The sequence below is a fragment of the Schistocerca americana genome, chromosome 5 (assembly GCF_021461395.2).
Source record: "Schistocerca americana isolate TAMUIC-IGC-003095 chromosome 5, iqSchAmer2.1, whole genome shotgun sequence".
NCBI classification, from domain to species: domain Eukaryota; kingdom Metazoa; phylum Arthropoda; class Insecta; order Orthoptera; family Acrididae; genus Schistocerca; species Schistocerca americana.
The window spans coordinates 134716787-134733538 of NC_060123.1; the positions used below are offsets into that span (position 1 = coordinate 134716787).

Sequence of the window (16752 nt, forward strand, 5' to 3'; positions counted from 1 at the left end):
GAAGTCCAGAAGCAATAAAGACTATGGAAGGAGGAAAAGCACCTGAACTAGATGAAGTAATTGTGGAGATTATTAGAGCAGTTTGGGGCACAGTGGGTCTGTTGGGTTATGAGAACAATATGGAAAGAAAGGAGAACATCTGAAAACTGGAAAAAAGGAATCATAGTGCCAGTTTTTGAGAAGGGTTGTGGGAAACTATATCAGAATCATAGGGGAGTCACTTTGATGTGCCATACTGTAAAGGTTTTTGAGAATATTCTGAAAAAGTGAATATGGGACATAGTAGGAGGAGGACTGAGAGGGAAATAATGAGTCAAACGGAATGGAAATAAGTACTAGATGGCGAGTAATAAAGAAAGTGAAAAGTTTGAAATACCTGTGGGGCATAATAGAAGACAGAGAAAGTAATCAAAAGGAAATCAGTGAAAGATTAAGGCGACCCCATGGTTTCCTCAAGAGTGTGAGAAGCCTGGTCTGGAGCAAGGAGGTATCACCAAAATGCAATTATGCTCCACTACTCAACATGCATCAGAAATGTAAGTACTGAAGAAAAGGCAGGTGAGCAGGATACAGTCTTGGGATTTGAATTTTTAAAGAAGCAGAACAGGACTTATTAGGAAAATGGTTGGGGAAAAATAATGAAAGAGAAGTACATGCAAGAGATCACAAAAAAGGTAAGATTAAGATAGTACAGGCGTGTTAAAAGAATGGGAATTGGCAGGATACCACAACAGGCCCAAGAAATGAAGATAGGAGACAAGAGACTTGGAAGAAGATTGCGAGACATGGATCTTTGGACTGGAGGAGTGCATGATGGAGAGAGAATTATGGGAGAGAGAAGCATGGGAGGAGGACTGAAATAGATGGAGAGGCTTATGTTTTAAATGGACTCAGCCAGAGGCTAGACACAGTAGATTATGATGACCCCATTAGTTATCGTGTCTACGCATCTATACTTCAGCATTCTTCTGCTACACTACATTTCAAACGCATCTATTCTTTACTTCTATATACTGCACAATGTAGGTAACAGATATTCTTTGATATAAGTCAGTGTGGTCATATAAAAATGGAGCTTGTTCTTGTAGATAAATAGCAGTTATTTAGTGTTAGTGTGGAAAGATGTAACTAGTTTGTTAGGACATTTGTCTATATCTACGTACTTACTCCATAAGCCACAATATGATGCATGATGGGGAGTACCTTGTAACAATCCTAGTCATTACTATTTTTTCATAATTTGTGTATTTCTTTTCCCAGCATTTAAATATGAAACTTAATGACATTTTATGAACGTCTCAAAAACAAGATCGACAGGAAGTGCAAAATGGCTAAGCAGGGATGGCTAGAGGACAAATGTAAGGTTGTAGAAGCTTATCTCACTAGGGGTAAGATAGATACTGCCTACAGGAAAATTAAAGAGACCTTTGGAGAAAGAAGAACAACTTGCATGAATATCAAGAGCTCAGATGGAAACCCAGTTCTAAGCAAAGAAGGGAAAGCAGAAAGGTGGAAGGAGTATATAGAGGGTCTATACAAGGGTGATGTACTTGAGAACAATATTATGGAAATGGAAGAGGACATAGATGAAGATGAAATGGGAGATATGACACTGAATGAAGAGTTTGACAGAGCACTGAAAGACTTATGTTGAAACAAGGCCCCCGGAGAAGACAACATTCCATTAGAACTACTGACGGCCTTGGAGAGCCAGTCATGACAAAACTCTACCATCTGGTGAGCAAGATGTATGAAACAGGCGAAATACCCTCAAGACTTCAAGAAGAATATAATAATTCCAACCCCAAAGAAAGCAGGTGTTGAAAGATGTGAAAATTACCGTACTATCAGTTTAATAAGTCACAGCTGCAAAATACTAATGCGAATTCTTTACAGACGAATGGAAAAACTAGCAGAAGCCGACCTCGGGGAAGATCAGTTTGGATTCCGTAGAAATGTTGGAACACGTGAGGCAATACTGACCCTACGACTCATCTTAGAAGAAAGATTAAGGAAAGACAAACCTACATTTCTAGCATTTGTAGACTTGGAGAAAGCTTTTGACAATGTTGACTGGAATACTCTCTTTCAAATTCTAATGGTGGCAGGGATAAAATACAGGGAGCGAAAGGCTATTTACAATTTGTACAGAAACCAGATGGCAGTTATAAGAGTCGAGGGACATGAAAAGGAAGCAGTGATTGGGAAGGGAGTGAGACAGGGTTGTAGTTTCTCCCCAATGTTATTCAATCTGTATGTTGAGCAAGCAGTGAAGGAAACAAAAGAAAAATTCGGAGTACGTATTAAAATCCATGGAGGAGAAATAAAAACTTTGAGGGTCGCCGATGACATTGTAATTCTGTCAGAGACAGCAAGGGACTTGGAAGAGCAGTTGAACAGAATGGATAGTGTCTTGAAAGGAGGATATAAGATGAACATCAACAACAGCAAAACGAGGATAATGGAATGTAGTCGAATTAAGTCGGGTGACGCTGAGCGAATTAGATTAGGAAATGAGACACTCAAAGTAGTAAAGGAGTTTTGGTATTTGGGGAGCAAAATAACTGATTACGGTTGAAGTAGAGAGGATATAAAATGTAGACTGGCAATGGCAAGGAAAGCGTTTCTGAAGAAGAGAAATTTGTTAACATCGAGTATAGATTTAAGTGTCAGGAAGTCGTTTCTGAAAGTTTTTGTATGGAGTGTAGCCATGTATGGAAGTGAAACATGGACAATAAATAGTTTGGACAAGAAGAGAATAGAAGCTTTTGAAATGTGGTGCTACAGAAGAATGCTGAAGATTAGATGGGTAGATCACATAACTAAAGAAGAGGTATTGAATAGAATTGGGGAGAAGAGGAGTTTGTGGCACAACTTGACTAGAAGAAGGGATCGGTTGGTAGGTCATGTTCTGAGGCATCAAGGGATCACCAATTTAGTACTGGAGAGCAGGGTGGAGGGTAAAAATCGTAAAGAGAGACCAAGAGATGAATACACTAAGCAGATTCAGAAGGATGTAGGCTGCAGTAGGTACTGGGAGATGAAGAAGCTTGCACAGGACAGAGTAGCATGGAGAGCTGCATCAAACCAGTCTCAGGACTGAAGACCACAACAACAAACAACATGAAATTTTGTACAGGTAGCTTTCTGTTTCACAAAAAATATTGTATTCAATATTTTATTAGTTCATGCAGAATGTACTGTCATACTAAAGTCCGTGTATATTGAGTTTTTAATTGTAAATAAGTATATATAAAAATAGTGATAATGAATACAATGATTGTTACTCGTCTATGTGTATGGACCTGTGCTACTAGTAGTAGTAGTAGTAGTAGTTGTTGTTGTTGTTTGTAGCATCTGGAATAAGTAGTTGCTGTTATATAACAGTCTTAATGACAGTGTTTCCTTCTCATCGTGTCCGGTAAGGCTCCCCTGACCCAAGGTTCTGGGTGACTTTTTCCAACTGTACCCCTTTTCCTAAACCTCTCCAGCCCTTTTCCTTCTCTCCTCTTTCTTCCCCTTCAACTCTTCTGCTGGAAGAAGGAGCCACTGGCTCTGAAAGCTTGCATAAGTTAAACCTTTGTGTGTGTGTGTGTGTGTGTGTGTGTGTGTGTGTGTGTGTGTTTTACTCCTTCCACTTGGTGTTCAGATTTTTTTAGCTATCCAACTAAATTTTAATCACAATTTTGTAGTAGATTTTGAATTAAAAATGTATCTTTTGTCAAGCAGTTTTTTAAAACTGTTTTAATCATTACAAAGCACGAGTTTACAAGGCATGAAAAACTGTATTTTGCTCCATAGTTAAAACCTGGACCTCTTGACAACATGCCAACTTCAACTGCGTAATATTGAATAAGTTCTATAAACTTATTCTGTCTTAACATTACATACTTAATATGATTACCTCAAATTAATGGCACTGTTGCAGCCACATATTTAGCTGTAAATAGGAAGATATATTTGAGGAGGCAATATTTTTTTCCGAAGTAAAGGTTTTCATGCTGATTTCACTTTGTCAAATTTGCATATTTAAGCACAAATAATATACAGCACTGTAATTTTTGTTTCATTAACACAGTAAAATGATTAATTTCTAGCAGCTCCTTTTCAATGCTTACGTACACATTGAATTGTTTCACATCTGTGAATGTTCCCGTGCACAATGGGATCTGTGAAACATAAATGAAGGAACTAATTTACTGTTTTTTAACTAATCTTTATTAAGTGATGTGGGGAATGATGAAAAAGAAGAGCCCTGTAAAATGCAACAGAAAAGGAAAAGTTTCCCTGTAATGTGGATTCCAAGAGATGTGCCGTTCATTTAGCAAGGAGAGTAAAATAATGTATGTACCATCCATGGAAATTAGATTACCATTGTTATAGATGATATCATGAAAGATTGTTATGCATATTTCATATGCCAAGGTCTCTTTTTTGCTCTTTAATTTTTATTATTTTTCTTCACAATGTGGGAGAGCATGGAAAATTAGTATGCATATGATTCAATGGCGACCACAGGAATAGCTTCGTCATCTTCCATTATTTCCAGTCTTTTTGAGATTTTTTCCCTTGCTTGAAAGCATGTATTTTATACACTGCCCTAGTGGTATTTGCTAATGTTTCTCTGGCCTGTTTAGTTCACGGACGGCATTTTATTTCTCCTCTACGTATCAACAGGCACGAGCTGCTGATGAGCATTCCCTAATGTACCACAAAGGAATATAGTCTCTAGAGTTAAGGCTCCTTTGAAACTAGTGCTGATATGTTGAATCAAAATCAGAAAGAAATGGGTTTTGTGACACAATATTACTAAACGATGGATTAAGTGACAAGAAAAGTTGTGGCCTACAGACAAAGCATAGAGGATCCATCAGAGAGGATTATGTGGGAGGGGCAGCTACAAGATTCAAGTTGGATAGTGCATAGACAGCAGGGGTAAGCCTTCAACACTTGACTCCCTGAGCTGGTTCATGTTGCTGTTTTCTTTCTGCCTTCTGTATCATTCATCCCACAATGCCCTACACTTCAGTCGCAGTCTCATTCATTTTTTCACGTTTGATTTTCACTGTCAAATTTGCTCTCTCACCCCCTTTTTTCATGGTCTTTCCACTAATTACCTTTATTGTAGCAGTCATTTCCTTTCATCCCATTGTACTTCACGTGCCACCTCACCCTCCTGCACACCATTTTTTTTAGTAGATAGCATATAGTTTCTGCTCCATCTCACCGCTCTGGTTCCTTGATCAGACACTGTCTGTTACTTAACTGTGTTATGTGGTATGCTTTTCTTTCACTCCTCACTGTCTTCTCTCCATGCTCCCAATACATGGAATATGACCCACAAAATGGACAAGTGTGCAGACTGCTGCAGATTCTTGAATGAAGTTCACTCTGAAGCAGTGCGTGCATTGATTTGACATGCTGTGGATCCATCTGGAGTGGAGTTTGATGTAAAAAGTTTCAGCTTAATGTTGTATATTTTACCAAAACTACATGAGGAATGATGTTTACCATTCCTCAAGATACAGCAATTGTCCCTATTGCCACAGATTATTGTGTAAAAGCAGCTAAATTTTGCAACTGTGAGGTAATTTGGCTGTATCACATGGAGTTAGCACAATTGTGGTCCACACTTTGGGGTAGTAATGTTAAGGCTACATCAGAGAGCTAGGCTGCAATCAAAATTTCAAAATAATTGAAAAGACACAGGAAATACTGCAAGTTACCTGCTAATTTAATAGGTTAGGCTTAGCTGTCGAAGATATAATAGTGTTAAATTGTATACTGATCAACTACAATACTGTTTAAACTTCTAAGAGTGTCTCCTCTATTGTTAACATACATCTTTACTCATATCATATATCTGAAGACTCCGTTCATGATAGGATGTATGTAACATGATGGATGATATTATGAAAAGAAAAGTTGCCACTCACCATATAGTGGAGATGCTGAGTTGCAGATAGGCACAACGAAAAGGCTGGCCACATTCATGTAGTGATTGTGTGTGAGTTGCATTTGCGTGAGTGTATGTGTGTGTGCGTGATTGTGTGTGTGTGTGTGTGTGTGTGTGTGTGATCTATTTCTGACAAAATCCTTACTGGCCGAAAGCTTTATTTGTGATAGCCTTTTTGTTGTGCCTATCTGTGACTCAGCAGCTTTTTGTTGTGCCTATCTGTGACTCAGCATCTCCGCTGTATGGTGAGTGGCAACTTTCCTTTTCATAATATTGTTACATTCCATCCTGGATTTTCCATTGTTTAGCGTGATGGATGGATGGATCAATCAGTCAAACAATTGCTTCACCATAATCCAATGCTCACAGGTGTGTGAACCAAAGAAGTATCTTGGTGTAATACGTTGGCATACAAATTGTTTGGAATTATATCTCTATGGCAAGATGTGGCTCATCATTTCTATTATCATCTTATCATCTTTTCAGTACTTCCAAATGACGATGTATGAGTTTAAAATAGTACACAATCATTGCTTAAATCCTGATTTGTGAAAAGCTTGATTAAGGACATTTGTAAGGATTTAAAATATTTTCATTTGCACTGACGCAACACTAATCTGCTAAAATGTCAGCCTTCCTCTATACTCAATTCTGAATACTAATTGTTATATGAGAACTAATACTATACAGAATCAAGGCTTTAAGTTCTTTGTACAGGAATTTGTAAGTGCAAAATACTCCTGTTTCTTGTTATGTGTATTTTAAGGTATACTGATGTTCTCATATACCATTTTTACAGACTAATGGAAGAAGCTCTAATGGACAAGGATGCATCTAATAAGAAAACAGATGCCAAGAACTCAGAAACTCAGACAGATATAGTCATAGAAAGTGAGAAAGGTGTTATGTTTCAAGGGGCAGATGAATCTTACAGTAATAAAATGGCTTTGACAATTCCTGAAGAGCAGTCAGTACAAACAGATGGTCAACATCCTGGTGAGACAAATGAGAAAAGTAATCTTTCCACTTCTAATGACTGAAACAAAGTTTTTGTTTATGTAATTTTGATCTTCAGCAGACTGAACAGAGTAGTGTTATGTGTGTTACAGACTTTACAGGGAACACTGCATAAAACACAAACATTGAGTTGTTAAACACATATTGCATACACTATAAAACTAGAAAAAAATCTTCTCAGTATCTATGAGACTGCTGGACAGTGTGTGTGAAGCCAAAATTACATCAGTGTCATAAACTGATCAGAAGATTCTATAACTATAATCTCTGGAGGTTGGAACTATTTTACTTCATTATGTGTAGCCAGAGAGAATGGATGAAAATTCCAGGTTGGAGCTGCAGAGATAACTGATTATAAAACATAATGTACAGTGTTAGTGTTTAGACCCATTTTTTCTTAATGTTGTTTATAGGATAAAAAATTTTGGTAAATGGATGTAACTGTACTTATTTTACATAAGTATATAGAGAACTCAGCTTGGAAGATTTTATTTCCTTATTGGTGTAAAACATAATAATATTAACAAATTATTTAGTAAATACATTCTACTCAACTTGCTGGTTTTCAGTGATCACAAAATTCAGTAAGATTCTTTCATCAAACCTACTATCAATTACATTGTGCAGACAACAGGAAGCAACTTCACAAATAAGTACTGACAAACTTAATTTCTAATTATCACAGACATAACAAAATATTACTCTCTCCAGTCATTGTTGACAAAAAGGAGGAATAAAAAAATGATGAAAGAAAAGAAGTAAAAAAGGTGTACAGTAAGCTTCCCTAGGTCAAAACACCAAACTGTGCAGTTCTTATTATAACGGAAATATAATTTTAGTCAAGCTGTCTAATGCTATTTACCAATAGCTTGAATCAAATAGCATAAAAAAATACTGACTCTGCACATAAAATTATTTAGAATACCTTGCAATCATGTAAGTGGAGAGCATCCAGTGGTTCACTGCAAGTAAATCATGCACCACAAGTTGTATGTTCTGCTAATGAGTAGAACTTTGAAGAGGAAATGCTGAGACAACTATCCTGACAAAAGACCATGATAATGGGAGGCTTATATGCACACTTTGACCAGGAAAGAGAAGGATATGAAGAAATATTAAGAGTGGAAGGATGGAGAAGTAGAAATGAAGAAGGATGAAAATTGTTGAGACTTTTGTAAAAGGAATGGATAGCCTTAGGGAACACCAGGTTTAAGAAGAAGGAAAGTTGTAAGGTAACTTAATGCAGCCATGATTTGTCGAGTGAGAGATACTGCTCTTACACAAATTATATTAATTATTGTCAAGCAAGTAGTATCTTATGATACATTATTTTGGAACATTGCAGACCCCCCCCCCCCCCCCCAATTAAGTGTCCTATTTGAAGTGTGTTATGCAGTATATCAACCTGAAAAGCACAGAAAATTTCTAGCATATTTCTGTTAGCAGTATTGTTACCTGAAAGACATCTGATTTTAAAAACAGTCACAATTAGTCATTAATTCTGCATGGGTGTTGATTTTATTGAGCTCAATAACATAATGATATACGAGGGCAGTTCAATAAGTAATGCAACACATTTTTTTTCTCGGCCAATTTTGGTTGAAAAAACCGGAAATTTCTTGTGGAATATTTTCAAACATTCCCGCTTCGTCTCGTATAGTTTCATTGACTTCCGACAGGTGGCAGCGCTGTACGGAGCTGTTAAAATGGCGTCTGTAACGGATGTGCGTTGCAAACAACGGGCAGTGATCGAGTTTCTTTTGGTGGAAAACCAGGGCATCTCAGATATTCATAGGCGCTTGCAGAATGTCTACGGTGATCTGGCAGTGGACAAAAGCACGGTGAGTCGTTGGGCAAAGCGTGTGTCATCATAGCCGCAAGGTCAAGCAAGACTGTCTGATCTCCTGCGTATGGGCCGGCCGTGCACAGCTGTGACTCCTGCAATGGCGGAGCGTGCTAACACACTCGTTCGAGATGATCGACGGATCACCATCAAACAACTCAGTGCTCAACTTGACATCTCTGTTGGTAGTGCTGTCACAATTGTTCACCAGTTGGGATATTCAAAGGTTTGTTCCCGCTGGGTCCCTCGTTGTCTAACCGAACACCATAAAGAGCAAAGGAGAACCATCTGTGCGGAATTGCTTGCTCGTCATGTGGCTGAGGGTGACAATTTCTTGTCAAAGATTGTTACAGGCGATGAAACATGGGTTCATCACTTCGAACCTGAAACAAAACAGCAATCAATGGAGTTGTGCCACACCCACTCCCCTACCAAGAAAAAGTTTAAAGCCATACCCTCAGCCGGTAAAGTCATGGTTACAGTCTTCTGGGACGCTGAAGGGTTATTCTGTTCGATGTCCTTCCCCATGGTCAAACGATCAACTCTGAAGTGTATTGTGCTACTCTTCAGAAATTGAAGAAACGACTTCAGCATGTTCGTAGGCACAAAAATCTGAACGAACTTCTCCTTCTTCATGACAACGCAAGACCTCACACAAGTCTTCGCACCTGAGAGGAGCTCACAAAACTTCGGTGGACTGTTCTTCCTCATGCACCCTACAGCCCCGATCTCGCACCGTCGGATTTCCATATGTTTGGCCCAATGAAGGACGCAATCCATGGGAGGCACTACGCGGATGATGAAGAAGTTATTGATGCAGTACGGCGTTGGCTCCGACATTGACCAGTGGAATGGTACCGTGCAGGCATACAGGCCCTCATTTCAAGGTGGCGTAAGGCCGTAGCATTGAATGGAGATCACGTTGAAAAATAGTGTTGTGTAGCTAAAAGATTGGGGAAAAACCTGGTGTATTTCAATGCTGAATAAAACAACCCCTGTTTCAGAAAAAAAATGTGTTGCATTACTTATTGAACTGCCCTCGTATTATAGGCGGTGGGTTGAGAAAATGGATGAGATGCTTTTTGTGTCTAACAACAATGCTTTCTTTGCAGAGTTTAAAGACAGCAAACACTGTTGGGTTGACTTAATTGGTGTCTTGAAGTACCGAAGTGCAGATTTCCACTGCTCATGAAGATGAAGCAATGGGTTCAGCATTGCTGTGACATTTTTACTATTTACTTTTGTGGGGGAATGTCTGAGCAACACAAATAGGTAGCACCAGTTAGGTATTGTATGGTAAAAAATACCAGTTATGTCACTCCAATTGATACCAGAAGAACTGAATTTGTGAATATTCACCAATTTACTGCAAATGTTCTAATGAGTTTGGTGTTCACTGTGATGACAATGTAATGACTTTATCATTTATTTTTTTAAATAATGTTTCTAATCCCTGTCTTGTTCTTGACATTGAGATTTGGAAGTTGATACTGAAGATCTTGCAGGAACCTCTTCAGGGACCTAAGGATTCTTACACTTGATTGCCTATACATATACTCCCTAATGGTATGTGTGATTAATAACAAGAGTGAATTTAGAGCAAACTCAGCTATTCACAACTACAATACTAGAAGCAGAAATAATTTCAATAGAGACTACGCATCGCTCTCTAGCATTCAGAATAGTTTTTTATATTATGGTGTAAAAGTCTATAACAGATTGCTATTGGTTCATCAGGCTGCAAACTGAAAATCCCCAAATATTTAAGGATAAAGTAAAATAATACCTCATCAGCCACTCCCACAGTGTATCAGAATACTTGGACTCAAGGACGTAAATTCTGTATAACTCATGACATTTTTATTAGGTCAGTTCTTACTCTGCCAGTATAGAAAAGCTAATAGTGATCTCTAAAAAGTCACATAAATACTTTGTTGGAAATAGCAGCTGAGTAGTATAGGCAGAGGAGCAGTGCCTTTTTGAAGGTAGCTGTTTTTCTCTAGAAGTAATTGCCGTAATTGTCTGAATAGATTAGTGCTAGTTACAGTTTCTCGGTAGTACACTTTACAGAAGTAACTAGCAGTGGTACATTCTAGCTGGACTTGTTCCACATCTCTAATGGCTCTCCTTCAGATGGCATTTATAGAACATGATGTGAATGAATACATGAAAAATATGACTCATCTAGTGATGTGCAAAGTGAATTTATGTTTATCTGTCATTTGACATTTTAAACACAACCAGAAATAAACGCATAAAAGTGTACTGGCTGTTCCTCTTTCTAAACCAACTGTATGACATGTTTCAAGCAATTATTCCACTTTACAAAAAATGTAATACAGGTGATATTGTAGTTGTTGCAGCTCACACTAAAAACTGCAAATAAATATCAAAGGAAAGAGTTTCAGAGCACAGGCTACTTGGACATTTTACATTTCACAAGAAAGCCACTATGAGCACCTTCAACTTTTACCTAAAAGATTCTTGTGGAAAGACCTAATCTTAATAGGTTTGCTTGTTCACTATTTGACAATGGGGTTCATAATCAATTCATTTATTTTAATATTAATAAATTTACATGGTGCTGGTTTTCTCTTGATGATCAAACTCATACATAATTATATCCTTAAGTAACAAAGTACATAAATGCATTTCTACGGAAATGACCAAATATAAAACTTAGTAAAATTTATTACTGTAGTTTCATGTACTGTAATTTAGAGAAATGACTGATAGAAAATGCTGATAAAATGGTTTCTCTCTACTACATTTTGAAATAGAACAACATAACTTATTAAAAATGAAGATATGTTTTAGTGAGCAACATGAAATCACATTTTATAATTGACCTGATGTCAAAAAGTAAATAGTCCCGTATTTGTTGTTTTAAGTGCAGAAATTGAGTCCTCAACAAGAAATTTATAAAATTTCCATTAACTTTTAGCAATTTATCATACATATATACATCAATTTATCTTAGAAATAATTGTCTGTAGAGTGTACCACTTAAAGTGATACAAGAGCATACAAACAGATCAATTCAAAAGTGCCACATCTTAACAATAATTAAGCATGGTGAAGCTGATAACAGGAAGAGGCAGCTTATGTGCAAATTAATTTTAATGAAACCAGGAACACAGAGGAGATACAAACCAGTCACAATTTCGTTTATACTGAGTAGTAATACATAATTTTAAACAGCACAGTTATAGTCACTTTTTCAGCCTTGAGCAAAATTGATCAGATGATGTATCTCCCTCTTTTGTTCACCTTCTATTATTCTTAACTTATAATTCTTTTCTGTTTCCTTCTCATTGTCTTCAATTGTCACTTTTGTCCTCTTTGTGTACCCATATTTTCTCCATTGTCCATAAAACTGCCTTTTTTTTCAAACAAAAAATATCATTGCTTTTTCTCTGGCAATTTGCTTACCTCAAAATTGGATATATTATTTATTTATTTATTAAATGAATAGCGCTTCATCTGCTTCATTTGTTGCATCAGTTGTACCCACACATTAATTTTCATTCTCAGCATTTCTTATGTAATTGGCTGGAAAGAGAGCCTTTATTTACTTTCCTCTACTCCTTCACATTTGATTTTTATGATACTAACATCCATGGATTGTTTGTTTATATTATGCATAGTGAGAGCTCTTTGTGTTTCCTTGCAACTTTTCTATGTTGTTAGTGTGTTTCCCTCCTCTCCTTGATAAATTTCTTTCCAGTTTCCTTGGGTTATTCCCCACTCCCATTCATGCTAGCCTGCTTTTTGTGATTATGAGGAACTTACAAAAGTCTTCGTCCATATTGTGGATTAATCAATATCTTTCTTTTACTGGTAGTAGATACGCACGGTAGTTTTTCTTCTTTTTTCAATCAGTCACTCAACTTTGGCTTCATTTGGTTAGTTGGAAAATACTGTGCTTATGATAGTGTATATTACTTCATGAAATGTCTGTTCTGTACACAAAAAACTAGCCTTTTCCCTGCAGCCTCACCTGTGTAAGCATTTGACACATATATTGGACACGTCTTCTCCTCCCCCTCTCACCATATCTTCCTCCTGGCTTCCTCTGACAATATCCTCCTTCCCCTCCTTTCTTCCACCACCACCTCCCCCTCCCTCCTTCCTTTTTGACCTGCTCACTACCCTTCTACACTTTCCACCTACATCATGCAGCATCCCCCCTCCCCTCCCTCTCTCCTCCCCCTTGCTTTTTCCATCCCCTCCTCTATTCATCTCAAACTTTCCCAGCCATCCTCATTGGCATGTGTAGCCCCATGCAACTCCGTTTAATAAAGCAGGTCAATACTACACTCATAACACGCCTGCCATGCAGGGCAGGCTACAACAGGAGCTTTAAAATCATTTATTTGACCCAGACATACAGAGGCCCAGAAGACCATTTGTGGCCCCTGACATGTATGCTGTCCTGCAAAGAGGAAATGATTTGGCAGCTGATACTATTCCCAGACAATGTCTGTTGTGCAGGGCAGCCTATATGCTAGGCCGGGGGAAAAATGAAAAAAATGCTTTTGCCCATATTGTCACTCCTATAGGAGTTAGGTGGTTATAAACCACACAGTGCTGATACTCATGAGACCTGCTGTTTCTATGTCCAATTTGATTGAAATTGATCCAGGTGTTTGGGAGGAGATCCAAGATGTACACACATACACTCTGCTTTATATATATAACAGATGTGAAAGAACGGTTTTAGTATTATGGTCATCAGTCACAAAAGTAGATAAATCTCTAATCAATTTATATTGAACAATTTTTATGTCCACAAATGATAAAATCATGATATCCATGGCAATGCTTTTCTCTATCCCAAGTATTAGTTTCAAGTACATTGCAAGAGTCACAAACAATGGTATTATTACTTTACAAGACTAACAGTTCCTTTAAAAATGAATGAAATAATTTTTTGTGCCAGTATGAACCATGAAGATAAAGTGAAGAGGTTAAAGAAAAACCAATCAATGTTTTCTCCACTCAATGTAAAAAAGAGAGCTGAGGAAACCATGAGCATGTCCTCTAATGAGATAGTTGGAAGGAACATAGAAAGCGTTAACAAATTATGTGAGGTATATTAGACATAAGAGTCAGAGCCCTAAAAGAATTTCACATTGTAGAGGTCAGAGGTGAATGACCTCTACAGTGGGTGGTGGACCTGGGCTGTTAGTGGTCAGGAAGGCTGTCAACTCTCCATTTTGGGTGTGGTTTTAGCAGTGTGGTGGATAGGTACCAGGGGGATGTCCAACGTCCAGTCACAACAGTGGCAAAGTCAGTTATTCATTTATCTCATGCCAGAATACTTCAGTTGAGATGGTGCTAAGGAGTTGTCAGCAACCCCAAGGTGCAGGCTCGTTTCAGTCTGTGAAACTTGCATAGATCAGCAAGCAGCCTCCATCACAGCCCATGTGCAGTGTCAACTCTGCCAGCAGGTGGCGGGGTTATGTGGTCAGCAGTCTCACAGTATATTGCTGCATCACCTTCCACTGTGTCACTCATACAGTCTTTGCGAAGTCAGTGTCATTATCTGTGCAGATGCGCAACTCAGTACAGGATGAGTCAAGGTGCACAGAGTCGAACCATGGACCCCAGTGCAGATGGTAGTGCTGGCAGCCAAGGAGTGTGCCGACACAGGGCTGTGAACAGGCAACAGAGTTTGCTCACAATGGGTAACGAACAGCAGCAAAGTTTGCCTGCACAGGACAGTGAACAGCAGCAAAGTTTGTCTGCACAGATGATGGCGGCTGGGTGGCTAAGAGGTCCAGGTACAAACTGTGGACCCCAAAGGTAGGTGGCCTGCAATGAATGGAAGATAGCCAGCAGGTGGGCCACCAGCTGGAAGACATCAAGTCAGCAACATTAGGACTTAGCTGTAGATGGCAGCCTTTCAGCTCATTAAGACTGTCTAGCAGCAGCAACTTGATAAGCTGTTTTGGGGCACTGATTGGTGTAAACTTCCTCTCATAGCTGGTGGAAGGCAGTGATTGATGATGCTTGTCTAAAATTAGCAGTATTTATGCGAGCTTAGTCTGCCACTATATCTGAAATGGCAGCACTTTCCCTTCAGCAGAGCTGGGATGTGAGGTATAGTTGTTGAGCAATCATGACATCACTGCTTTGGTCCTTCCACTATGTCAGTGATACTGCACCTTCCACTGTGTCAGTGATACTGCAGCCCTGGTGTGCCATGATGATGTGGCAACTTCACTTTTCAGGAGACCCTCCTTGTGGCTTCCACAATGTAAGCATAGTCTGAATACAACTTTTTTTCACAAGAACATCTATCAATTAGGGTTTTTGTGTCGCACTGCTGTGTGTCTAGTAAGTTGGTCACAGGTCTCTTCTGATACGCTAAGCAAGTCCATTGTGCATTACTAGAATTATCTTAGAGGTTTAAGTATTATAGGCATAGAATTCAGGTTTTGAATATATAGAAGGCAACCGAGGTTTAAAGAAAGAAAAGATAATGAATTTGAGAAATGATTTCACAATACAGGGTGTTCCATTAATCTGATGACCACCTGCCCACAGTATTGCAGGCCTGCTGTGTAAGCAGCACCTGCTGGTCAAATGTGTCACACAGGACCACACTATGAACCCCTTTTTTTGTGGGTTTTAGCCTGAAGGCCACATGTCCTTGACTTCCTCAGCCAGTTGGATGTATTTTTCAATTTTTTCTCCTGTTTTCTTCTTCTTATTTTATTTCTCTTGTTCTTTTCTTTTCTTATACGCATAAGATATTTTGTGACAAATATAATATTTTCAAAGAGTAGACATATGCTCTTGAATTGATTAATTTCTGTATCTTCACCTGTTTGTCTCTATAAGTGTTAGTGGGTGAATGAATGAAGAGTTTCGCTGCATTAATATTGTTCAAAAATGTGTATTCTAACTGTAGATTAAAGAAGTGTTATAAAAGTTACTAGCGAGATGAAGTTTATTAATAACCACATATGTTCATCATTTCACCCGAGCCAAGAATCCTGCATCAAGAGGATCGAAGCAGACAAGAAAAATTTGTGTGAGCAGAGGAGGGGCGATCCAGAACCAGTATTGTAATACCAAGCTCTCTGCACACAATAGTGGTAACAGAAAAAAGATGTATGTACATATAAATGATGAAAAATAATCAAAAAATGCATAGACTTTACAGGACTGTTGATATTATTGCCAGTTAAAGTTCACTCAGGTTATGTGTAACTTCCAATTTCTTTCAGTTATCCCTTCCAGTTTTTTTAATTATTCAAGCAACAATTATTAATCAGTTTCCATTATATATGAGATTTTGTCCTCATCCCCTATTCTTGCTACTATTCAGAACGCAACAATGGCAAAAGTGAATTACTGAATTCCACAACAAGTGTTTAGTTAGGATTCATATGTGCATACAATGCCGCTCGTACTCTTTGAACAGAAGTTTCTAGGTGTTCGAGTTCCGAGTCATGATGCATTTCACAAATTAGTGAATAAATTTCATGAAACGGGAAGTGCTCAAGACAAGAAGCGTAAATGACAACGTACAGTGCTCACAGAAGCTCGTTTCAGTGGCACTGCATACTGCCTGGAAAATTCCCCTAATATCTGGCTTGATTGAAGTCCTGATTTAACTCCGTGTGATTTTTATTTGTAGGGTGCACTGAAGGTCAAAGTGTACACAACAAATCTTCACACAATGCAGGAATGCAAGGATAATATCCGTGAATCAATTAATTCAATATATCAGAGATAATTACATCATGTGATTAATAATTCCTTGAGTAGATGTCAGAAAGTCATGGAAAATAATGGTAGGCAATTCCAGTATCTCCTTGCATGACATGTGTGAGTACAAAGTTTATTTGCTTACATTTTAAATGTAGTCATGTCGTACCACAGCAATAGATGGGCAACACAGCATCTAATCACCAGGAAATGG

The 16752-nt window shown here is 38.2% G+C and overlaps 1 protein-coding gene across 1 annotated transcript in view; it reads left to right on the plus strand.

The window, feature by feature from the left end:
* Positions 1–7354, plus strand: part of LOC124616240 (myosin-11-like) — a 216342-nt gene extending 208988 nt beyond the window's left edge. Inside the window, exon 8 of the mRNA XM_047144544.1 lies at positions 6756–7354. Within this exon, the coding sequence (XP_047000500.1) occupies positions 6756–6996 (241 nt within the window). The 3' untranslated portion in view covers positions 6997–7354. The remainder of the gene's footprint in view (positions 1–6755) is intronic.
* The last annotated feature ends 9398 nt before the right edge of the window (positions 7355–16752 follow it).